The sequence below is a fragment of the Meleagris gallopavo genome, chromosome 3 (assembly GCF_905368555.1).
Source record: "Meleagris gallopavo chromosome 3, MGAL_WU_HG_1.1, whole genome shotgun sequence".
NCBI lineage: Eukaryota > Metazoa > Chordata > Aves > Galliformes > Phasianidae > Meleagris > Meleagris gallopavo.
In genome coordinates this window covers 8,774,981-8,801,506 of record NC_139406.1, presented here as the reverse complement: position 1 = coordinate 8,801,506, position 26,526 = coordinate 8,774,981, and the positions used below count along the sequence as shown (strand labels likewise).

General features: G+C 39.8%; 2 protein-coding genes across 11 annotated transcripts in view; one reads left to right on the top strand and one right to left on the bottom strand.

Annotated features, from left to right (window-relative positions):
• CAP2 (cyclase associated actin cytoskeleton regulatory protein 2) overlaps window positions 1-8,835 on the bottom strand; it is a 66,646-nt gene extending 57,811 nt beyond the window's left edge. Inside the window, exon 1 of one of the 2 annotated variants that reach the window (XM_085220174.1) lies at window positions 8,698-8,835. The gene's annotated coding sequence lies outside the window, so the exon portion shown is untranslated. The remainder of the gene's footprint in view (window positions 1-8,697) is intronic. The other variant, XM_085220173.1, reaches the window with a different exon arrangement.
• LOC146544590 (uncharacterized) overlaps window positions 1-26,526 on the top strand; it is a 105,700-nt gene that overhangs the window by 61,161 nt on the left and 18,013 nt on the right. For 2 of the 9 annotated variants that reach the window (XR_014882281.1, XR_014882277.1), the window contains exons 1-2: window positions 8,876-9,011; window positions 14,496-14,633. Coding sequence is in view for 1 of the 9 variants with exons in the window: in XM_085220182.1 (XP_085076308.1) it covers window positions 8,925-9,011; window positions 14,496-14,619 (211 nt within the window). In the remaining 8 variants the exon portion in view is untranslated. Of the gene's footprint in view, window positions 1-7,558; window positions 8,194-8,875; window positions 9,012-13,092; window positions 13,227-14,495; window positions 14,634-17,279; window positions 25,678-26,526 lie in introns of those variants that run through there. The other 7 variants (XR_014882284.1, XR_014882283.1, XR_014882278.1 and 4 more) reach the window with 7 other exon arrangements.

Here is a 26,526-nt window from a genome sequence, read left to right as displayed (position 1 = left end):
CATCTGTGCGAAAATAACATTTTGTTCCAATTTCTTTAGACAGAAGTCAAAACCATTTTGACCACAACTTCAATGCTGCCAGTATTTTTGCTGTTTTTAGAAAAAATGTTACTCTTAAGAACTGCTCTATCATCATGTTTATGTTGAATACCCATTTCTATCTGCCTACTTATAGATTCAGTGCATGATTACATGGTATTTGTATCTATACTCATGCACACGTGTGCACATAAGTATTCATTCAGGTACCTCGTCCTTTATGAACAATGTACAAGTGTACTTTTGCCATTAGTGTGTAAAACACTACATCAGCTGTACATACAATAACCTGATATATACATTTGCTTTACTGTCAGTCAGCTAGGTTTCTTACAAACAAGACTGAAACTGAGTTACTGTTCTGAAGTAAAGACTCCACTGGCCAACAGCACAACTCTCTCAATCCGTTTTCAGTCTAAACATTGGCAACTTTGCCTATATTTAGGGATTCACATATTTGACTCATATTATGACAACCTTCATCATTTTCTTGGCCTGTATTTAGAGTCCATCTGATTAGTTATCAGTCCATGCTGCACTCTGCAAGATCAAACTGATGCCACAAATCCAGAGCTCAAAAGAGCTCAGAGCACAAACGGCAGAGCTTGACTCTGTGAAGAAGTCTGTGCAATGTAGTCCTGGAGCTAAAAATTATAAATAAAAATGAGACCAGTCTACTTACGGTGCCAAATAAAACCTTTGCATCTTAATAAAGAGGATGTAAATACATCTGTGGGATGCCTCTACTGCCATGAAGCAAGATTTTACATCAAGCCAGATTCTCTATCTTGTTTTCACTGGGATTTTAATTAAAGCTTTGTTCTTGATCTGGATTACCTGGGTTATTCATACACCTTTCTCAGGTTTGATGCTGATTACCTATAAGGAGTTAAAATCAATAATACTTCAAGTCCACTGTAATCCTGGATCCAGTTTTCTGGGTGGAGAAGCAGAATGTTCTTCATTGAACATACAGTCAGCTAAGAGCTAGGAACAAATTGTTTAAGTGTTGCCATTGCTGTAGTGCACAAAAAGCACAGAGGATTCATAGAGCTGCACTGATTCCTGTTAATGGTATCTTTTGTGCAGTGCTAATGGCATATGGCAATACAACTGTCAATCCTTTCTTCACTTAAAGAAGAGAAAAAGGACACACTGAAGACCAAAAAGCAGATCTGTTTTTATACACAGAACAGCACTGCTCTACTCCCCAATTTGACACCTGTCTCATAGCACCATTTATCTATTATCAATGGAAAAAACTTGTCTGTACATTAGAATCCCCTGATGTGTTCATCCCAAACAGCAGTCAAAGTGTAAGCCAAAACACACAGGTACTGTGCTTGATATCATTGCATGTGACTTCTGACAGAGGACCACATTGTTCTGTCTCAGGAAGATACAAGCTGTAACAAGTCCACAGGGAGGAACAGTCTAGTAGCATAAGAGGTAAAAATAAACGAAGAGTTGATTTGTCAGGCACATAAAAATGGCAGGTTGAATGTAGGAATGGTGCCACCCTGTCATGTATGATATTCTGACAAATATCAGGAGATTCCATGGGTTGTTTTAATTCCTAGTGCTCTTTTAATTTAGAAGAAAAAAGAAGTGTTTTTTTTTTTTCATTTATTTGTTTTGTGCTTGTTTTTATTTATCTTTGTACCACTCCTCCCACATCTGTGACATTAACTAGGTCTGATTCATTTTCATCATCTGAGATGCTACAGGTTAGATTTTGCTTTTCTTCTCTATGCCAAAAAAAGGGCAGTTACCTATGACAGGCAAGAATCTGTTATTTTTATTGCATCTAACATTGCTACGCTGCTCGGAAAAACAGAGTTTTATTCTTGAAAGTATTGCAGCCTTTACATGTGTCCCCTCTTGTAGTCTTTAAAAAACTGCTACTGAGATATGCGATAAACAAAATATGCAAATCCTCACACTGCCAGCTAGTAGTGTCTTACAGCTAGTCACAAATGCCTTTCAGATTGAAAGTATGGTCTCCTCAAAGAGTTCTTCTATACAGTATATATCAAAGGAGGGGAAATGCATACACATTTCTGAATGTCTCTTCAAATTACAAAAGCATCTTACAGCACTTTATACACAGTCAGCTTGAGCCATAACTGGCTAGCTTTCCTGCACTGCCATTCAGCTGTATGTGCCAACTCCAAGCTGTGTAGAGCATGCAGCCTTTTTGCTACCTTTGGCATCAGATCCAAATTCTTGCTCCACCCCATTTTAGTCCAAACGATGAAAACCTATTGGTTTGGGGGTCTCGGGGGCTGCTCATTTCCGAGTAGAACTGAGAAGCAGGCTGTTACCAGATGAATGGTGAGTGAGGTGCTGCTGAAGCTATTTGGTTTATTACCATACAAGCTTTTGGGTGGAGATGACAGAGCAAGCATGTATTGGTTAGAAGAAAATGTGTTGGTAGACAGAAACATTACCTTGTATGGTTTGTGTTTTGTTTCCAATTAGCTGTATGGGAGGAATGTAAACAGGGGCTTGTCAAAGTGATGTCAGGTTGGATTAAAGCAGAGGACCTCTTTGAAAAGGCCTATGTGAGAATGATCCAGGGGTCAAATTAGAGCTTTTGATGACCTTTTAGTCTTGTTTTGTCTCTGTGTCTCCTATAAGTTCCTTTGGAAGCCATGCTCTTCTAAATATAGGGAAATTTTATCTTATTTTATCCAAGTAAAAGATGTACTCTTGTATATTTAAATGTACTTAGAATTATAACAACTTTCTTTCTTTCTTTCTTTCTTTCTTTGGTGAAAATGGCCAAATTTTATATCTGGAATAGCAGACAAAAATTGGTGGCTTCTGCTTTTTGTGTGTAGCTCAATGTGTGTGTTCATATGCTAGAAATGAGAACTGTGTTGCTGTGCACAAAAGTGTGCTACCAAAATAATCTCATCTGTAGACATCTGTTTTTGGCATACTGATTGTTTTTAAAGGGTTATTTTTTATTAGCAGAAAAGATGTAGACCTGGCAAGGTGTAAAAGAGGAAAAGGCAAGTTCATGTTGTACTTCTTCAGTTTAACCTACATTTTTCCTTTGTCTGGCTTTATAGCACCACAAAACATACTTTGCTGCTTGTACACCAGCTCTTGCCCTGCTTCCTTCACTCCCAGTGCTGACTCCCTGCTGATAAAAATAAACAGGCAGGAAAGTAATTGAGGCATTTTTGTATTCCACTATCTTAAGAATATTACAGATTGGCTTTGTAAAACCATCTCTGTTCTGATAGGTATCCCAAAGACTGCTGACTGTTGTTACCATAAAGAAGTACTTCTGCATGTTTGCATGGAACTTCCCGTGTTCGAGTTATAAAATATGTTGTGTTCCTCTATGAGCTTAGTGCTTCCTGGAATATCAGTTCACTTCTAATTATACGTAAGTTTTGTGAAGAGCTCCCACCCCTTGCTGAATAATTCTGGCTGTCTTACCAATTTTGTGATCACAAAGAACAAGTTCGTTATTTAATGATCTACTGAAGCAGTCAAGACTTGGCAGCTTGTGTAAGCATGATTGATTTAAAATAACCAAGGCAACCCAGTTTCCAAGTACATTCTCCTTTCTATGCTCCTTTTTTTAATGTTACTGCTGCTTATAGTCCTTTGTCTTGTTTTTATTTTCTTCTTTCCATCCAATGAAGTGTAAGAGCTTTAGTGTCTCTTCAATCAACTGATACATAGTGTTCTCATCCACTTCATTTACTATGTATCAGCATAGTGATTTTCATGTAATCAAGCATCCTAAAGGCCTTACAAGCCATTTAATTACCTGTCACAAGTCCAATTACTGAATGTAAGCAGACTGCCTTGCTGCTCTGAGAAAACACTACATGCAGGCACTGATTTTATTAAAGGGCTTTAGTTCAGTTCATAATAACTGAACAGTAAGATTATTTACGCTATGATTCCAACCAAATTGAATTTGTACTGCTCAAAAGGGTAGTAAACTCCACAAAGCACAAAACCCTACATTGTGTTTCACTACTTCTGGCATGTGACAGAAAAGCAAATGGAGAAAGTTAACACCAAACAAACAGTGTTTCAAACTCTAAAAATACGAACTATGCAATTATTTTTCGCAGAAAAGATGAGACTGTTGAGTTCCTCAGTACCAGGGTTAGTAATAATGTTGTTTGCTGTCCTTCCAGAACCCCACCGCATCTTACTTTGCTTGCATATCCATATTGAGCAAAAGCTTGAATTTCCTGATTATCAGAGGCTTTCTTCACCATTCACACTGATGGATAATCCCTTCCACTCATGCAGCTATTTCTCATTTCAACCTGCAAGAGTAGGCATGCCAAGTCAACTGTGGAATGCATCCATTGCTTGAACATATCTCAGTTTGAATTCAAAAGTCAGAGGAAGCATTCCTCTGGCTGTGCAAAGGAAGTCACTCCGATGCAATCAATCACATTAAGTGAAACAGCAGCAACTGTGAGTAACAAAGAGTACTACACGTTGAAGTATTGGTGGACATCCGTCAGATGTCAGAATAATTCGGGTTAATTTCAACCAAGTCAGCTTCTCTAGTTCTCTCCCCAGAATGTCCTGCCACAGTTACCAGCTCAGCACTCTGTGTCCGATGCTCTCAGGCTCCTGGTTCTCCCTGCTCAGCCTGCAACCACTGACCCTTCTTTCAGCATGGCAGAAGCCAGGAGGGCTGAAGCAAATTTGCCGTCTGCCTACCCCCTTCACTCCACAAAGACTGTGGCTTCATTGTTTGATCTTCATTGATCACAAAAACTCTACACCCTGGCCTACCTCCCATCATAAATTCTGCAGTGCTACTAGAAATGCAGTGCGTTGTACCTTCATTTCTGATTCAGGATGAAATGGGCACTGCTACTGAAAAAGACCTTTCCATTTCTCTCTGTAATCTGGTAAATCCTTAGAGATCCTGAGTTATAATAATAATCCATGCAACCTTGCTCATGTACAAGATCTGAGATGTTCAGCTTCTTATTCCTCCTCTGTTTCAGCCCAGAAAGATCCAACTGGATTCATCTCAGATGTTTGTAAGAGTAGCCTTTTCAGTACTTCAGAGGACCCAGAGCTGTTAGGTGAATTACTCAACTATTTCTTTTGCCTAAACAATGACAGATTACACATGAAAATGTAAATCGTTCCTTGCATTCCTTCCAGAAAGCAACTAATAGAGTATTTAAAATAATAGAAAACATAGCTGTAATGCACAGGATCTGAGGATGTCTTCTTGGAAAAATAAGACATTATTTCATTAGGGACTTGACCATTTACCTGTTTTTTTTTAAATATAAACCACATTAAGCCTTTGATTCCCAGAATAGCACTACTGCTGTCTTGGATTTTGAAAGCAATTTATCTAATCTCTCAAGTTTAGGGTTTTTTTTCCTCTGAAACACGTGGGTCAGACACAGCATTCTCCTTTAATATATTCAGGAAAGTAGCCTCAATGGGACCTTTTTTGGTAACAAAAACACCCGAGGTTTGACACAGCACATCCAAACCTCTGCAGGAGAAACAAAGACCAAAGTACTCAGTATATAGACTAAGGTGTTACATATGCCATAAAGTCATGCTATCATGGTGACAAAAGTTACAGAAGTTAAAAAGCAAAACAAAACAAAAAAACCTTCATGCTCTTGCTGTACAAAGCTGAATCAGCAGAATCCCTGCCATAGGTGCAGCTGTACTCGTGTGCTTTTGTCATCTCAGTGTTCACTGCTTAGCAGTGGTGTTGATATTCTGGCATAGTTCTAACACTGCCATTCTCCAAAAATAGCTGAGCCTTTTGAGTTCAAAGCATTTCTTATTTGGGGAGTCAGTAAGCCACATCTGTCAAAATCAATAATTTTTCAAAAATATGAGAGCAATCTCAGAAAAAAATCATACTGATGGCAAGTACTCCTACTGCAAAAGATGCATCTAAAATTTTGGAGAAGACAATTAAAATTATTTCTCTATGTTGTGAGTGCTTAATCAAGCAAAAAAAAAATACCTCTTTCCCTAATCTGGCCCCGGGCAACCTGATCTAGCAGTGGATGTCCCTGTTCACTGAAGGGGAGCTGGACCAGATGGCCTTCAGAGGTGCCTTCCAACTCTAAGGATTCTATGATAATAAAATAGCTGCCTGAATAACTGAACTAATTTATACCTGATTTACTGGGGGCATTTTTTTGGTTTTGTTTTTGGCCAATGAACATGATAAAAAATATTCTCTTTCCCTGAGTCAGATGATCTACTAGGCAAAACTACAACTATTGAGTTTTCTACCACTGCACACAACATTTAAAAACATGAAGGATCACGAAGAATATTTTTTAAGATACTTGGTTGTCCACCATTTCTCTCTTTGGAGTTCAAACCTCTCAGAATGTTATTGTCTCTGACAAGCTACAGATTGCAACATGGAAAGGCCCTGTGACTTGCTCCAGGTAATGTTGCAAGTCAGTGTCAAGACTGTGAGCTGAACACAATTGTTCTGCATCCAGTCCTCCTTTCTGCATTATACTTCTTTTTCTAATCCCTGCTAATTCCAATTCCCACAATTTATTTATTTATTTATTTTCTGTGGGAGTTTTAATTCTGTGGTTTTATTTCTAGTTCAGGCTGACTTTCATATTTTAAATGGCTAAAATAGTTAATACACTGGGACTAGAAATTCTAATGGTACGGAATTTTGTTAACAAATGGAATCTTAGCATCCTTGACAAGATCATACGTATGTTGCCACATCTTCTCATGATATATCAAGAATCACCACCTTTTCTCCTCTGAACTGAGTGCCATAGGTGACAAAGAATAATGAAAACATGTCATACAACTGCTCTACAGTAATAGTAAATAATGCATATCTCTTCATTTTTATTTAATTGAGAAAACATATTTTATTCATGACATTTGGAGTTCTGCCTGTCCACCTTCCACATCTGAGCATCATTCACTTGAAGGGAAAGAAACAAAGGAATCATCAGAACATTCTGAAGACTGACGTTTTTGTTATGCCCAAGACCTAAAATGTCATGTTGCTCAGCGCAAATGGCTTTGCTACAGTAACTGTATTGCTTTTTGTTCTTGTGCAGACCTGCTCAATATAGATTCTCTCACTGTCATGAAACCCCCCCTTTTGAAAATACATCAGAATCAGAATCAGAACAGAGTTTTTAATTGTTTGCATAAGAGCTAATTAAAAGGAAATAGTAGGATACAGTTTGCATAAACCTGGATGTCCAACTATTAGTAATGCTTTAAGAGGCTAGCTTTGGGAGTACTGTATTAGTTTCAACTCACTACATCTAACACTCTTCCTATTTTAAATCATGTTTAAAGTTACATTTCTAAAATAGTCCTATTTTTCTGACTGCAGTCTCACAGAACAATGGAGCCATTGCCACGTTTGTCAGACTTAGAAAAAAAGTAATTAAAAAATGAAGTATTGATCCCACTGCAAACTTCACTCCCTTAAATTATTTTACTATTGCAAAATCCTAATTTTATGCAGGATTTTATTTGATTTTCTGAAAACATTTTCTGTCATTCGATGACAACCATGCCTAGGTAATACACATAAAGACAGGTATGGGTTTGTTGGGTTTTTGTTTGTTTTGTTTTTTTTCCCCAGATAGACTTTAAGATTGCCCCTACTCGTTAAGAAGTCAGCATTTTAACTGATTAAAAGCCTCACTGTTGATAAGGTAAGGTACAGCTCAACAGCAACCCTCAAAGCAAAGGACAGATTTACATTTCCAGCTGGGGTCATGGCGAGCTTTCTGCTTTAGTGCTCCTTTCAGTTGTCAAGTTACTGCAAACCGCAGCATCTCAGCTTCACAACTCTTGATTTCTGTCTTCCTCCTGCTGCCCCAGAACACCCTTCAGGATCTGCGGAATCCCTCATACATACACGCATTTATATACAGATGTTACGTTTTTCTTCAGCTCTCTCTCCCCGAGATCCCGTGTAACCCAGCTCTTTGCTCACAGCTTTACCCGGGGGCTGCTCAGCACCCGGATCTCCGCTCACTTCCAACGCACACCTCCGGCTCAACCAACATTTGGGAGCCCGGCTAAGCAGCGAGCCTTAGCCTTCCAGCTGCCTCGCACAAAATGAGATCACCTCGCGCTGATGGAGAGAGGGGCCGGGTGCGCTGCCAGGTCTGCACGAACAAGCAGGGGGTAATTCCAAGACCGACAGGGGTCGGGCCGGGGGCTGCGGGACAACCACCTCCACCCCTCCGGGGTTCGCTCCGGGCTCGTGCTGCCCGAGGGCTCCGAGTCCGACCCCGGAGCGGCACCGTCACCCGCATGCCATTTTTCGGGACTTTTTCTCGCCCTCCGGCTACTTCCTCACGACGAGGGCAGCGGAAGGCTGTGCCGCGCAGGTGGCAGCTGACGGGCGGACCCGAGCCGGCGGCAGCCGGGCCGTGACCCAGATGGCTCTCGGCGCCCATCCCCGAGCCGCGCGTGCCCCGCCGTCCCCTCATCCCCCCCGCAAGATGTCCGCCGCGGCCCAGCCCCTGCCGGGCCCCTCCGCTCCTGCTCGGCGGCGGCGCACCCGCAGCCCCGGGCCCGCCCCAGGCAGCCGGCCGGGGGGAGGTCGGGCCGCTCCGGCTGCTCCCCGCATCCCGCCACTCCCGGCGCTGTCTGCTCTTGAATTACCTGTTTAGATGACACGCGCAGACCCCCTTTTTTTTTTTTTTTTTTTTTTCTCCTCCTTCTCTCTGCAATGACAAGCCGTGGCCGGCCACTCGTTCCCCCCCTCCCTCGCCTCGCCTCTCCTCGCCGTCGCTCTCCCTCCTCCTCCTCCTCCTTCTCCTCCTCCTCCTCCTCAGCGGGAGCCGGTGTCAGTCAGTCACATCAGCTGCCCGGGCAGGCAAGGGAGAGAAATGCCCGTCGGCTTCCGGGAGTGCCAAATAAAGACAAGTCCAGAAAGAGAGAGAGACGGTGACAGAGATGGAGAAAGAAAGCAAAAAGTGGGTGGAGTGTGAAAATGGAAGGAGAGGGAAAGGCTGAGGTGTCTCTTAGCGGTGACGGCAGCGCGGTGCTGGAGAGGAAATGGCAGCCGTGCGGCATCGCGGAGGAGCGGGCAGCGGCCGGGCTGCGACGGCACGGGCACGCAGCACAGGGGCAGCCGTGGCCACAGGTGTGCCGGCCCCGCTTGCCTGCTGAACACGGGTGCGCCGTGCGCTGGGAAACGGGAGCGGGACGGTGTGGGAAGTGTGTGCGGGCAGAGCCAAGGCGTGCTGCAGGCAGTCTGCTGCCTTCTGGGAAGCGGAGTCAATTGCAGCAGCCTGAGCTCTGCGACAGCTGTGTCTGCGGTGGGGTGGCTGCCGTACAGCACGACTTCTCCCCGTAGGCAAACCCACGTGCCTAGGCCTCGTGCGTCGGGCTCCGCGGGCTTCGCACTGGTCCCTACCCTCTGTGACCACATGGGTTGTGCAGTTGTGCGGTGCTCAGCCACGTGCTCCCAAAGGTGTGTGATCACTCACCTGAAATCTGCTTTCCCTCCAGGTAGTGCTGAGCTGACTTTCTGCACAGGAGTCTTGGGGGAAGAGCACGAGTTCATAGCCTTTAATGAAACAGTTTGCTCTGAAATTAAATAGGAGTCATTAGTCAGTCATTCCAAAAAAAAAAAAAAAAAGATTGCAAACATTTTTCCAGGTCAGCCGTGTGGCTGTGCAAAAACCGGTGGCAATTTTCTCTGTCAAATACATAGTTTATTTTAGAAGACTTTGTGTTTGATGTCTGAGCATTTGACAACACTGTAAAATATAAGAAATATTGGTCTCAATTATGCAGTTCTTAAATGAGGGCTGTGGAAAACTGTATCATAAAAAAGATGCCGTAGTTAAAGCAGACCTTAGTATCTGTACAGAAATGAGATGTGGAAACAACAATAAGCAAAAGCAAGCTGACTGCAAGGATCAGCCTAGGATCAAAACACTGCTGTGGACAGTGCTATCATTGGAAGTTGCAAGAAGTCAGAGCTGCAGCTTCCTGTAAACAATGAAAGGAACAACTTCTTGATGTATTAAAAAAAAAAAACAAACACACAGGTGAAATCAGAACAGAACAGCTGTTCTTAAATAAGAGTCTTGGCAAACCTTCCAAGCAGGAAAAACATAGTATGAAACTGAACACCTGGTTGCAAAAATGCTCAGGACACAGACACTGCTTGAGAGAAGCAAGAAAGAAGCTTAGAAGATCTCCTTCTGGAAATGAAGCACAAAAAGTTTAACCAACTGTGGAATAACTAAATGAAATCTCCAGATCCATATACCATACTACAGAGAGAAAAAACACCCCAGTACCTTTGCAGTGTCAGTGGGATAAGTGGAAATTTTGGGGTGCCAAATGCCCTCCAATTTCTTCAGTGTCAATTTAATTTGAGGAAAATATGATGTCATTAACTTAAGAAATATGTTACAAGCTCTTAACGTAAGAGCACAATCAAACACTCCACATCACTCTTTGACATCACAGGCATGTAAAAAGGAGGGGAAAACAGTTGGGCATTTTCTTTACGTGGAACAGTTTACAGGCTACCAGGCTGGCAGATAACTTGTGCGTATGAAGTAAATTCCCTGTAACACATTTTCCCTCCTGACTTCTTCTAGTGCATTCTTCAACTGTAGGAGGTACACAAAACAGTCAAGCTCTTTTGCTCTTTTCACCTCCCCAAGAGGACATTGGCAAACATCAAAGGCTAAGACTAAAGTAAGGAGGACACAAAAAGTGATAAATTTAGCTGGAAAGGAGAAACAAGAGCTTCTGTAATTGTAAAGTGACCTCATAATAAAGAGGAAACCCAGTGACAAGTAGAGATGTAAGATGTAGCTCCTGCCTGAAAACATGAAAACATGATATTAGAGGAGAAAATCTTGCCCACTTTGGTTTCTACATAAATGAAGACAATCTTAAGAGGCAGTTCTATAAAGAATTTCATAGTTAATTCAAGCCTAGCAACAGCCCCCTACAGGGAAGAAAAGAATGAGAGAGATGCAAATTTTGGACTTTGCAAAATATTGAGTAGATGACATACTATTGTTCTAACTCATCCAGGGAAAAAAAAAAAAAAGGCTTGGACTGCAATAAAAATGTGTTTTGAAACTGCTTGGCATTGACATCAAGTGAAACACTGAGTGAGGAAAGCCTGGAAGATCAGATTTTGAGGCTGAGGTTTTTTTTCCTCAGTCTAACAATGCATTCATTTGTTGGTTTATAAGTTGAAAATAAATTGATGCCAGAAATCGCAACATTAAAAGTTAGAAGTTAGAGATTTTTGTGTCTACTTTTTTTTTTTTTTGTACATAAAGAATCAACAACTGCAGAACCAAAAGGTTTAAAAATCTTCTCAAAAGTCTTCTGAAGTCTTCTAAAAGTCTTTAAAATGTAGATACCATGCATTAATGCTGGAAGAAAAAAAAATCTTACAATTCCAGTTCATGGCTGAAGTTATGAGGAGCTCTTCTGTGCAGAAAGTGCAGCAAGAGCCCTCTTGCTGAAAGGCATCCAATTAAAATACAGTATGCCATGAAGAACAGTATACAGCATTTAATGTAACTTTCTAATTTCTTTTTTTCAGTTTCCTTTTTATTTTTGCTCCTGCACACAATCTGTGCCAAGGCTGGTCTATTTTATTTCCTTTTTTAGAAGAATGTATTTCTGAAGTTGTGCAGGGATCCCAAAGTACATGTCAGATGCTGCTCTAGAGACACCAAAATCTCTATAGGATGACAGAATTGCAACCTACTTAGAAGAAAATACTCTGGTGCATATTCAACTTGCATGCTTGTTTTTTTTTTTTTTTTTTACACTGAAGAAAACTGTTGAAAATGTTTATGTCTACCTTCTCAGTATTTGTTGAAAATAGGCTTTGAATGTATGCAGTTGTAAAATTTCCCCATTGATAAAAGTTGCATCTAAATGATTCATAGATGAGTTTGGAGAAAAACACAAATATTGCTTTTTGTATCCTTGATTTCATGGGATTTGTCTTTGCTGGGGCAATACGTAAAAATGAAAATGAATTTAAATTGTGTAAGTACATATTGAGGTGGAAACAAAATGGAATATCTTATGGAAGTCGTGGTAGTGTGAGTTATTAGGTCTACATTTGAGTGCATTTGTCAGGATGCCCTTTGCTTACCAAATCTATTGTTTAGTCTTCCAAATTTGAAAAAACATTCACAGTTAGCTAAATGAATCAGTGAAGAAAGCTCTGTGGGTATCTCACACAGATCCAGTGCCAAGACACACGGATAAAAAAAAAAGAGAAGATTCTGCCAAACAAGTGGACTATCTGTCCTTTTTCAGACTAGTCAGAAATAAGGCTGAATATGTCAACATCCAATCTGGTTGCCTACAAAATAAGATTAAGGGAGATACAAATTCTATTTGGCTGATAAGTTGTCACTGCATTGCTTGTCGTCCCTTCTCTGCATTCTCTCTTTGATTCTGGGAGTGTGGACTCTCATAACTGTGCATTAGTAAGTTGGATGCTTCTCTTTAGGCATGGCAACATGAAAAGTTAAATAAAAAGCACATGCTTAATATGTCATTAAGTATGTGAGTAATGGCATCCTCGTGCAGCAGAGCACTTAGGCATTCCAGTTGTATTTCAGCAGCTTGTCACTTAGGCATGGAATTGCTCACTTGTTTATAATTCAGTATATGCATAAGGGCTTTGCTCAATCCAGAGGGAAAATGTCTTGATCTCACAAATACTAATTTTTGTGACTACTTTCACTAATGACAGTTTGTATAGTTTCAGTAAGGATAGTTTTAATTCCTTTCTGTGGAGCTGTTCTACTGAGAAAGCTGCTCAGAGAATACCATAAGCTTGAGCTTCAGTTCTGCTAATTATTTACATTGCCCTATCTATTTATTATCATGAGATTCTGTTGCACTTCTGTTGCACTGCTAAAAATCTTATTTTGATACAGATTTTGATACAGATTTTGAAACCGATTTTGATACAGATTTTGATACAGATTTCAAGTGAAGTTTCATGATTTTAATTACAGGCAGAAATTTGCAAGGAATACTTTTAATGAGGATGCTTGAACAGAGAATCAGAAGAAGGAAAGCAAAATTTCCAAGTGTGTGACTGTATCTGTCATCTTCAACCATGCTTTTGTTGCATCTGGATGGAACAGTCAAAAGGAATGACAGTGTCTCATTCATTGGTCAGTGCTAGTTTTCCCAACTGCTTTGGCTCATTCAAAGTGTCCCAACATCCTCAGGAGTTCCAATAAATCCAGATTACAGTCATGTTTTTTTCCTCACCCTGAAGATAGAAAGCGTAGGGCCAGCTCTAAACTTTGTCCTGGGATGACTTACTCATGATTCCCTGAGATAAATGCTCTTGTGTGAGAAAGCCCACACAGTCTGAGCAGTAGAAGTACTGAAAAATCCAGACATGGGAAAAATATGAACTTTTGAGTATATTTGAGATTCATGATGTTGCTTTTTCTGAGATTTGAGGGATTAACTAAGTCATGGATTCAAGGTTTTCTGTACAACCCAATGGACTAGAAGCTTAATTTTTCTTTGTCTTCGTTGTGTTAAATCACTAGATTCTAGGAAATGGCAGTTTAAGAAAAACACCAAGTTGTGCAGAATTTATGGTAAAATCATATGAATTGACAACTTGGTTATTTAATTGTTACAGACAGTACACTTCATAGGAAATATAGCCACATGAGTAGATAACCAAAGTATTCTAGCAGACACATATTTAGTGTTGTTTCAAGCTCTTAACTAGGCTATGCCCTTTTTCAGAGAGCTGTGAGTAAGAGATTTAGGTTCTTTATCTGAAATTACCTGTAGTAAATTTGGTGCTAGGTGACTGTTGCTACCCCTTTCTGCAAATAGCATTCCTAGCTGGTTTTGTCCACCTCCAACCTCCTCTGCCTTGGAAGAATGAGAAGTCCTTTCCAACCCAAACTATTCGATGATTCTGTTTTTAAACTGGAAGGGGTTGATTTAGACTAGATTTTAGGAAGAAATTCTTTATTGTGAGGGCAGTGAGACACGGAAACAGGTTGTCCACAAAGGCTGTTGATGTCCCCTCCCTGGAAGCATTCAAGGCCTGGCTGGATGGGGCTTTGAGCAACCTGGTCTAGCAGGGGGCTGGAACTAGATGATCTTAAAGGTCCCTTCTAACCCAAACCACTCTATGATTCTGTGATTCTACGAAGCGAGGGAAAGCAAGATAGGCACTCAGTGTCCATTAGAACAGTTAATTCAGGCAGAGAATAAAGTCCTTTGCCTTGCCATAGTCAGTGTGATTGGGCTTGTCCTGTAAGTAACCATTTAGCTTTTGACATTAGTCTTCTGTGAGCACGCTTGCTAGCCCTAACATAGAAATGAGTGGAAAAGTTTTGAATGTCAGCGTCTGAAATCTTTGACTTAATCTGGAAAGGTACTGAGGTGATTTGTGCTTTTTCATACAGCACTGGAATGCCGAGGGTGACAGCGGTGTGAATTTTCTTCTGCTCCTTCAATCTCTCTCTCAGCTGTGGACTTCAAGACTGAGGATATCTCAATTTTACATCCTGCTGCAAAATGAGACTGCTGGTATGGATCCCTAGGTACAGTACATTGTTTACATTAATATGTAGCTTTGTTGGCCTAAATTACTGTTTTTCAAATGATGATTGCCTACATTAGATATGAGGAGCTGATCAAGTACAGCAGCACAGAGCCACGCAAAATCATTTACTCTACTTTTCATCTCCATGGCAAATGAAGAGAAAACGTTTTTTTCAGTACTCTGAGAGCTTTCTGAGACCAGCCCCATTATTAATCCCTATCAACACATGCTTTTCTCATTTAGATGAGGTAGAAGAGTTTCTTCTGGTAAGTGAAAAAGTGGTTTTCCTTTTATAGACCTTAGCTGAGACACTTTGCATAATGGCTTGCTTTTTTTCCCTTGCTATCTGAATTACCATCATCTGTGTATTGAGTCCTTCTATGAAAACAGAAGAAGAAATATAAAGCCAGAAAATGATTCTGCCTTTTTAGCCCGATGATCTTCCGGTAGCCAGATTGTCTTTCCTCTACCTTTTATTTTTTTGTTGTTTTTTCCCAAAAAAGGAAGGAGGAGCAAACAGAAGTTAAAAAAAAAAAAAAATTATTTGATGCCTAAAATGGTTTAGAAAGAATTACAAATATTTTGCTCTGCTGAGGTGAAATCCTATTCCTCCTCAAGTCAGTGTGTGTTTTGCCACTGGCTGATGAGCTTTCACCCTAAATTTTCACCTTAATGTTTCACTTGAATAAATATAGACTGATGATTCAAGCACTAGAAAAAAACGTTTTGTTTCAAAACGAGTCATTTATTTAATTCTTATTTTCCTGCTTTACTGTATTTACATGGGCCCTGTACCTAGTGTACCATATTTCTAGAAGCTATCATTTTCTTTAGAGAATATTGTTTGCTCTGCTGAATAATTTATCTTGGAGATCTCCTTTAATCCCCCATCAAATGTGCCACTCTTGTAACTTCATAGAGGAAAAAAAAAGGAACACAACACTGCAAAGCTGATTTATGAATTAGGCCATGAGAGTTAAAAATAAATAAAGTGTTGGTGTAAGTAAGAACATCAGCTTAGATTCTGGTTCAGTTATATCAGTGTCTCTGAAACAAAACTGTTGGTTCTGTACAGATTTCCACTAACGTAACAAAGATCTGGCTCTGACTTACCACAGAGTATAAAAAAGGAGGATGGGAGAAGCGTGGTGACAATTTGGTATTTAGATGTCAGATAATTTGTCTGGCAATGTATGTAAGTTTTGAAGGAAAACAGAACCGCTTAGAATACAATATAAATTCAAGAGTAAATAACATGCAGTCGAATCCAAAATTCTATGTATCTTATCAGGTTAAAATATAAATGTTTTAGATGGAAAGGAAATACTCCAGAAGTATCTTCATAGTGAATTTGTGGTCCACAAACACTTTTAAGATCTTTCATTGGATTTATACATTTGTTATAAGCAACTCCAATTAATTTTCTGCATATAAGATAGATTCAGGTACTGCACCTCTTACAAAGTGTTGTTTCAAAGCCGTGTGTCTTGTGGTAATTGTAAAACATTAAAAGGAAATAATCAAAACAGTTGCATACTTGAAGAATGTATTCCCTGCAAAGTCAAACCAGTATTAAAGGCGCATATCAGTCCCGCAGCATATAAAAGATGATTGCTTGTATCTGAGCTGACCAATTCAGAAATGTCAGCCTCTTCCAGCCACCAGCTTCATTCAGCCTGTAATAATCAGCCAAATTATCAGCTTGTGCAAGGGTTTTGTCTGGCTACTGTGACCTCCTGTGTACGTACCTTAGTCTTAAGCAAAATTATGGGCTATACTGGGGGACCTCAGGCATTGCAGGGAATGAACTGCTGCAAGTTCCTCTGTATAGCACTTAACAAAAGGAAAACAAAATAAATTAGAGAAACAATGGAGTGAAATCTTCTGGAGAAACAAAAGAGAAGATGATTCCTACATTAACATTCTTGGAACATCAGGCTGATGTCCATCACCTGTTGTGGTGAACAACCCATATAATCCCTTCTTTCTGAGTCATCTATCAACATCAGTAGTTCCTCACCAGTGTTAATGTGATATTAAAAAAAAAAAATAAATCATTCTGTAGTGTAGCTTTGCTAGGAATCTTCAGTGTTTTCATAGCAGGTCTTCCTTCTTTTTGCTTTTCAATATTATCAAACAAATTTGGTGGAGAACCTGATGCTCCATACGTGGAGTTCAAGATTGATTTCTTCATTGATTGTCCTCATTTTTATTGTGGTACATGTCCTCAGCCCAAAGGTTGTATGTTTTGTGTGGTCATTGGTCATTAGGTTAATAAAAACAGACCTGAAGGGCCTATTATTTGCTTTCTTTCACTAGTCATTTAACTTGTCGCTTTCCTGTTGGATGTCAGTTCTAGGACTTTAAACACTACCATTTCAATTTTTTCATTTTCTGAAATACAAATATTGGTTTTGTAAAGGATACAAACAAAACTTAGATTCACAGTCACCTTGCCAGATGTCTGACTATTGGCTGGATGCTAACAAATATGAGCATTAGAAGAATTAGCTTCATGTATATTTTCGAGGAAGAGAGAAATGAATGAAAGGTCAGATCCTCAGAGCTGTTCAGGTCTCTTACAAGAATGTATTTCCCTAAATAGAAGATCACCAGTGCTGATTCACTTTTATTTATCTTGAAGCTGTTTTTAGACCTTGGAAGTTCATACAAGAACCTTTCTGAGTGAAACACCTGCTGGTTTTATTCTGGTTTTGTTTGCGGGAGAGCCCCACGCTTAAAGGTCTATTTGTTACAGGATGATTGAAGTCAATGCAAGTTTACCCATTGACTGGAAAGAGCAGGTGGCAGTTCTTATGGGTCTACTCCTGTACCAGCTGAAGTCAACCAAGCCGCTACTTTTATTTAATCGGAGATAGCCATAATTCAACAAATAATTAGCGAAAATGTCAGTGCAAACCTCCTGAAGCCTTTGTGCAGCTGAGTCAGCTCACCTCTGAAGAATGTTGTTCACCTCCTCCAGATACCGGGTCTACTGACTGCAGTAGCAGTAGCAGATGCTGTGTGGGTGTTTGTGTGTGCATCATGCCCTGCAACCTCATTCATTGCCTGTGATTTCACCTTCAGGCTCCACCTGCACAGAGCATTATTACTCAGTTTCTACACGGCAGCACTGGGTTCTGCCTGGTTTTTATACTTGGTTGAAAAGCAACCACATTCTCGCTTTTTTTTTTTTTTTTCTTTTTTCAATTTTAAAAATCTTTGGATTTAGGAATGTGTTTGTGGCTCCCCTTACACAGTGTACACGAATTTCAGACTGGCTGAAGAGGTGTGACCACGTATAGGATGATAAGAACAAATGCGCCAGTATAGTATTAGGACTGGTTTACCATGTGTTTACAAAAGTGATCTATTTTGTCTGAGGAATTCCAATACCAGTAGCCATAATAGTTATTGTTGTTATGCATATTACTATTAATATCTTCATCAATTACACTGACAGTGGGGTCAAATGCACATTCAGCAAGTTTGCGGATGATACCAAGACATGGGATGCAGTCTGCAAACCAGATGGATGGAACGACATCCAGAGGGACTTAGACAGGTCCAGGTGAACCTCATGAGGTTCAACAAATCCAAGTGCAAGGTCTTGAACGTGGTCAAAAGGAACATCCACCTATCAATTGCAATCTGGAGAATGAAAGGATTGAGCACAGTCCTGCCATAACGGACCTGAGGGTACTGGTGAATGGGAAGCTGGACATGAGCCAACAGTGTGCCCTCACAGCTCAGAAATCCAACCGTACCCTGGGCTGCATTAAAAGAAGTGTGACCAGCATGTCAAGGGAGGTGATCTTGCTCCTCTACTCTGCATTGGTGAAGCCTCACCTGGAGTAGTAACTATGTCTGGATGTGGAGTCTTCAGTCCAGGAGAGACATGGAGCTGTTGGAACATGTCCAGAGGAGCACCACAAAAAAGATCCAAGGGATGTAATACCTCTCCTATGAGGACAGATTGAAAGAGCTGGAGCTGTTCAGCTTGGAGAAGAGAAGGCTCCAAGGTGACCTGAGAATGGCCTCTCGATTTCTAAAGGGGAACTGCAGAAAAGAAGGGGGCAGACTCTTGAGCAGGGTTTGTGGTGATGGAACAAGGGGAAATGGTTTCAAGTTTAGAGAGGGTAGATTTAGGTTAGGTATAAGGAAAAGTCTTTTGCAGCGAGGATGCTGAGGTACTGGGACAGGTTGCCCAGAGATGTGGTGGATATCCCATCCTCGGAGGCTTTCAGGGCATGGCTGGATCAGGCCCTGGCAACCTGATGTAGCTGTGCACATCCTTGTTTATTGCAGGGGAGTTGGACTAGATGGCCTCTAAAGGTCCCTTCCAACTCTAAGGATTCTATGATTCTATGATATTGAATTGCAGGGTGCCATTAAAATATCTGGTCAATAATGTAGAAATATTCTTTTTTCTCATTTACTTTTTTTAAATTTAAAATATCTTAATTTCAGCAAGGGAGTCCTTTCATGCAGTTGCTTCTGCCTTATGTATGACATTTTTTTTCTGATGCAACCCAAAAAACATGGAACCAGCGAGGTACATATAAAAATATCTAAAATAAATAAAATAAATACACTTTAAAAAAAAAGCAACATCATTTAGTCTGAAATAATTATCGCAAAGTTCAACAATGTACCAACATTTGCTCCTTTGAAATTAATAATGATGTATGATTTATAGTATCTGCAACTCTATATCTGAGTTATTATCTGATTGTTTAAAATCATCACTGTGAGTTTTTGTCTCTTCAAAAACTGGTTTGACCGTCCCGTGTGTGAATCCACACCCTGAAAAAATGAAAGGCTTTGCACGCATTGTTTGAGTTTTAACCTAGTATCAGGGTAAAACCTGTTTCACTTTGTTGTTCCATTACTTTAAGTGCAGTAGAACTCAAGGATTTCTATGTGCTTGTTTAGCAAATCGGTCTATTATAATCTGTCATGGCTTAGAACTTGCTGCCTGCGGTCTGAGCTGCACAGTGTGTTTATATTCCACTAAAAATACTTTCAACTGCATTAATGTAACAAGAGAGCCAGCATGACAGCATTGTAAGCCACAATCTTGGGTTTTGTTGGAGCGGACAAGAGATGATCAGACCTCCTCCCAGAAACACAGAACCCTTTAGCCTTTGACTTAAGTGCAGCTGTTCTTACGTGCTGAGGCTTTCAGCAATGGTCACAGCTGTTGATCACCAAGAACTGGACTGATATCACCTCCTATTGCTCCTGTGTTCCTGAAAAGGTTTTGTAGGAACTAAAAAAGTGACTTATTAATTCATATTTTTTTAGGCTGTCATGATACTACAGTCGGAAAGACCTCTAACTTTAGAGCAGCAGAAACCCTGGGAAGTTCAGGAACCCAGCTCCATGGTGACCTTTTCTGAAAAAAAAAAAGGTCAACATGCCACATGCAGACTTGCCAAGTCAACTACTTTTCTCCATAAACTAATGCTTTGTGGTCTTATCCACATATGGGTTAAGAAACTTGGCCAAGTAGCTGCTTTTTGTTGTTTTAGGCACAAAATATGTGTGATTTGTCTGTTGAACGGAGTTTCATACTAAATAAGACCAATTTCAGTAAAGTGGAAGTAAACCTTGCATTGAAAATGCTTAAAATACATCCTGTGGCTCCCTCTACATTATCTCCAAATTTTTACAGTTTTAATTCAGATTTCCTATATTTATTCCTAGGATTTGGTTCTGTTCAAATCTCACTCTCCCATTTTTATGGTTCTTATCCTTTTGTTCCCTGGAAGTTGAAAGAGGAATAGTCTTATTTGATACATTGGAGAATGATCTTCCAAGGATTTAAAAACAACCTAATTTGCTGCCACCTCATAATTACTACCTGATTGTTTCCTATACCAAAGAATTTTTGCCATGGATATTTATTTTGGTGTCATTTTTTTGGCTACAGAATCTGGACACACCATAACTCGTTACTTTAAATACAACCATAGATTTTTTATTTTATTTATTTATTTATTTATTTTTTGCTGTTGAGAATGGCTTTGGGTTTTTGCTTTGACTCTGATTTTGTCTGCAAATGAAATCTGGGCATTCTCTCCAACCTCTTCAAACTTCTTTTTGTGAGATAAATGCACATTAATATTGATAAGACTGCAAATTGAAGATTTTATTGTATTAAATCTCTCTGGTAGCATAGTTTCTCTCACTTTATCTCTAGATGATGTTGGTACCTCTTTAGGGCAAGAATTATGTCTTGGAATATTATTAATTGGCTAATATATACCATGATAAATGCTTTTTCTTAATATTTTAGAAGTTGACTCTTACCTGTAACAACTATATTTACCTATTAAGTATTCAAGATCGAATTATCAGTCCTTCTGGATCACTGAACCATTACTGAAAGTTGTAGAGATCTGCTGATTTATAGCCATTGTATGTCTGTCCCAGTGTTCATGCAACTGGGTAAATTCTTTAAAATACAATCTGAAACCAGAAATGTTAATGATTTAGGACTATATTTATGTGACTGCAGCAAAAACATGTGCCAGTCAACAGTGGCTTCTCTGACAATTGAACATTGTCTGTCATTGTCCAGTCATGCCTGCAAAGGCTCTCCAGAGACACAGTTCTGGACACAGGTGTGATAGCAGGAGGTGGGAGGTGAGTGGGAGCTGTGAGGTTGTGCAATAGGCATCGGTGAACAATGGGCTGAGCTGAGGACGTTACTCAGTTAACTTTTTATTAACCACATAGGAAGCCTCCATCAAGGTTCTTGCAGCAAAGGATGAATGTGTCAAATTCCTGTGTGAGTCACAGACCAAATGCTGTGGATCAAAAGCTCAGTTGTTGAACTTTGCATTGGGCTTTAATAGAATAGTTTGAGCTTGAGAGTCCCGGTGACACGTGTCGTGCTGTGGGTTCTGCATTCAGATAGCTCTGCAGTGTTACAGCTCAACACGAATACATTCATTTAGAATGTATTATAGGCTTTAAGAAATAACTTGCCATTAAGCCTGTGTGTTAGTAGTTATATAGGTAGTGAGTAAAGTTCACGGCCGTGGCAAAAAAGCAGGGGAATTTATGTTACTTGGTTCTCCAGTTGCTTTATGATGCAGCTGGCTTGTTTGGCTCAAATCAGGTTTTATGATACAGCTGTCCCTTCAGTTACCTTAGGATACTTTTCCAGTCAAGTTCCATTTGTTTCAGAAGGGTAACAGTTCTGAACTTGTGGAACTCTTGTCCTTTGGTATTATCAGAAGGACATAGTGAGGTATTTAGAGTTTGGCAGCACTATTGGCTATTTTGGCTGGTGGTGTGCAAGCCAAATTGGGATTGGCCATTACTAGCTCCGGGGGTGTGTATAGCAGCAAACATTTGGTTGTCTCTGTGGGTTACATGTACTGCCAGGATACAGCAATGTCCTAAAAAGACAAAGGAGGATAGTAATTATGCATAACCTAATGCTCATAGTTATACATGTGCTGTACTTAATAACTGAGGGAATGTTGGATGATCCTTGAATGTTGAGGCTGTGAAATTCTGGTGCAACTTTATAAAGTACCGAAACTTTCTAAAAATCATTTTTGCTTATATGCAGCAACTTTTAAAACTTTTTCACAACTTTTAAATAATCTGCCTTTCAAAGTTACAGATCTGCTATGACTACTCCCTTGTAAATAACCGCTTGCTTTCTTTTGTCTGAAGAAAAGTCATTTAACAAACACATTTGCTATTGGTCCCTTGTCCTAGCCAGATAGATATGGCCAGTAAAGCTACAATAACTTCTGCTCATCAGTCAATAATTTTGAAAGAACTTACAAAATCTGCACCTCTTATATTGTAAGGAAATGTCTGTATTTCCCTAGCAGTTCTTTTTTTCCTCAGGAGCACCCACCACACAGTGTTATCAGACAAACTTAAAGAAGGCTACACAAGGATAATATCTGTCCCACTTAGCTTGTTTGAAACTCTCCTCCTCTATGCAGTCCCTGAGGCATTTGGGTTCACACCTTTGTGCTACCAAACCCATGCTAGTTCCACGATGGGTGCATCTTTTATATTCCACACATTGTCTGGCTCTTAATCCACATGCAGATGCATGCACATATATTCATACTACATTGAGCAAGTGTCATCAGAAAGAGCTGATGCCCTGCAACTTCTTTACGGAGAGGGAGGCCAAGCATTGGAATGGGCTGTTCAGGGAAGTGCCTGAGTGCCTGTCCCTGGAGGTATTTAAGATACACGTGGACATGGCACTAAGAATCATGGTTTAAAGAAGGGGCTTGGTAGGTCAGGTTGATGGTTGAATTTGGTGATCTTGAAGGATTTTCCAACTTAGATGAGTCTATGATTCAATAACACAGTAGAAATAGTCTGTGTGGGAAAGTCTGTGTAGAGAAGGCTTTTAGATAGCTGTGTTCATCTAAGCGTGTGCCTGTGTAAGCAAGCAACTTTGTCTCAACATTAAAGGAATTTGTGGGTTAAAGGAATAAACTCATGATGCAAAAGAAAAGTTTCTGTTTTGTACTTAAAATGACTGTGTTGCATATGTGTTTGGTATTCCAGTATATCTCAGATAAAATTCGGTATGCAGCTATGTGAAATCATTTACTATATTTGATTAATTCCTCTCATTCTTTCATACCTTAGTGTTCAGTGATAGGGATTCAAATCTGTGACATCTGTTCTTCAATTACAGTGTGTGGCTTTTAGAGAGTTACAAATGTTCATTTGCAGAATCTGCATGGAAATATGTATCCATGTAATATAAACACTGTGCAGTATCCTCACTGTGTCAGCTCACAGATGCTGACGAGAGACTTATTGGAAGATAAAGCTTAAAAATTAGTAAAAACAATAGTAATAGTCCTTCTCTTCAAGCCATTAGAGGTCCTTGTGCACTTCATTCACCCTCCAAAATGAACATTTAAATGGACTATGGACTTATGGAAGTTTGCTGTTATTATTTTGTTTCAGAAAAACACTGTTCATTTCTTAAACAAATTTTTCCTTCTTTGTTGAACCATTTACTGAAGATGTGGCTTTTACAATTGACTAGGAATTCTCACAAAATAAATCCATCTTGATACTTCTGAAATTAGTTGAAATATATCATGAACATAATCCTCCAGTGGTTTCAAATGGTCTATTTAGACACAAGCTATGTCAGTAGCTTATTTGCTACTGACAACTTTGAATGTCATAAGCTAAGGTTATATCTTCAGGGCTGCTAGCGATTGTTCTATGAATTAGCAATGAATTACCATTGCTGTTGATACAATCCACTCATAATTTACTGTGTTGCTGTATTCTTTTATGATAGTGTCTATGAACTGTCTTCAGGACTTAGTTCAGTTTTAATCAGAGGTGCAAAATTAGTCAAGCCCTGACTTATGCTTTACGTAGAAGGAAACAAAACTCGATGGAGAATCCTCAGAAGCAAGCTTTACCATAGATGAACTCATCCCCCTTACCTCTTTTTCCATGCATCCAAAAGAAGCTCCTTCCAACAGTAACTCAGAGGATCTACGTGTCTCCTGTCTGTATCCAGGGAACAAGCTAATTTTTCTAGAATAAGGTCAGGCCTGTGGAAATTACTGTGTCTCTATTGGACACAATTTCTGCTTTGTGTCAGATCATAGTATTCAGCACTTGTAAAATACGGTACCAAAAATTGTAGTAGTTGTCATTGGCAGACAGTGCTTGTGTGATGATTGCCTTAAGGGGAGGACGAGAAGGGGAAGACACATTTGGAGGAAGGAGAGGGCATATCTCTTATTGTTGTGTTTGTGATGTTTGTTTTTTTTTTTAAGAGGGAAAACATTTGATCCTATTTTTGCCTTTTAATTTGATGTAAGCCTGATTATAGAAGGTGATGCTGTAGTTTGTATACTGAATATATAATCCCTTTCTCGTTCATCACTGTCAAATATATCTGGTGATCTCATGTGGAAAGTAGAGAGTGCTGTGTCACAGTCCTATTTGGTTTCTTTGGAGCCAGGCAACCTCAGCTTAGTCTAATCCAAATAATGCCATTTCTTATAATAGGGTTCTTTTTAGAGTAGCATTAGTACTTGGCAGGTATAGAGAGCTGTGTGCTAGATGACTGCCTAGTTAATTGTGGAATTTGATTCTCCTTTGTTTCATGAGCTGATTTGTAAAGCCTTTCAAAATCATCAGAGAAGGTTTTTGGGAATACCAGAAACCCAACTGGAAAGGAACCTCGAGTTATTGTTCTCAGGTTGGGTAACAATCATAGATGCTGCGAAGAACCCAAAGCTGTCCTGACTCCATCCATGCCAAGGTGTGTTTGAAAGTGCTTGTTAATACACTTTACTTAAGCCCTCTAGCCTGGATACAAGATCACAAGACCTGATCTAAAGGTCTTTTAAGGTATCTGGAGAACTTTAAATCATTTCACTGTACCATGGAGAAGGACGCTATGTCCAAATGTCTGTGATGCTCTTTAAAATCTTTCTTCCAGCCTCTCCTCTATTTTGCCCTGCCAGCTTTATGTTTGCTTCTCTCTCAACCACTGTGGTAACTAAATCAACTCTTAAACTGCAAACTCCTACTGATATTTTTTGAAACCTAAGGAGACTGTTTCTTTTTCCTTCTAATTGTTTAGAACAAGCTGATCCAAAGTCCTTTTTTGCTCTGCCTGTGATGGGAGATTCAGCAAGAGAAAGACAAGAGGATGAGGAGGGGAGCCTTTCTGCATAGTGGCAGAGGAGGGTTCCTTCCTTGGGCAGTTCCAAATATATTCCCTTTCTGCAGTCTGCTGTGATGGTTATAAATGGATTTTCCAAGTTTGTGACCTATTTCAAAGCAAGTGCTGGATGCCAACACATTTTGTCCTGGCTTGCCTTTGGACTGTGGGCACCTGTTGCAGAGAAAGTACTTCAGCCAGTATGCTCCAGTGGTAAATCTAAGCTTCTATCAGGGTATATGAATATAAATATCCTTTCCTGAACCTTCATGCATGTTTATTCAAATGACATTGTTGAAAGGGAGATTATAGAAGGCCCAATTAAGATTCCATAATATTTAAGCACCTCCCCCAGCCATATTTTCATTTGGCTTTTGCCAAAGTTTTGGAGGAAAGAAAGTCTAATAGCTTTGAAATTTAAATTTGAGTAAATTTAATTAGATGGTAATTAAGTTTTTTCAACAGTTACATAAGTTTGGTATAAAATTTTGCAAAACCAAGATAAAATGAAAGCGTTACTCATTTCTTAAAGGGCAAAACAGTGTGAGAATAGCCACCAAGTGTGTGTTTAGACTGTCATTTACACAGTTAAGAGGAATTGATTTACAAAGTTTATTTCTTGACTATGAAAGTCAAAGGATTCACACCTACTGAAGTGCAGTGTTTCTTAAAAACACATAAAGCCTTTTCCACGTTGGCCCAGAGTCTGCAGTCTGCAAGAGTAACAACAATTTTGACACTATTGGGCAAGAGATTCTAAACTGTAACCCGGGATTTCTTCTAAACTTCAGAACTTTCGTACGTACTGTGGGAGCTTGGGCACTATTTAGAGTCCAGAGAGCACAATACATGAGATGTGTGAAACAGCAGGAGGTGAGATTTCATTATCTGATCATTGATGTGTTTTTAGCACCTTGGGGATTTTAGCAGCATGCCCTTCACCTTCCCAGTGTTGACAGATAGCCCCAAATTTTTTAGTTGGGTGCACGAAAATCTTGACAGGATTTGAACGAAATTCCTATTAGGGCAGAAAAAGGCTTTGGAAACTTGTTGTCATCCCATTAGCCTTCAGAAACACTCCAAAGCGACATATTCTGAGAGGGAGAGAGAATGAAAAGTATCTAGAGCACAAATGTGGCAGCTGGAAATGATTTAAAAAAAAATACACAAGATGAGTGGGCCAGTAATG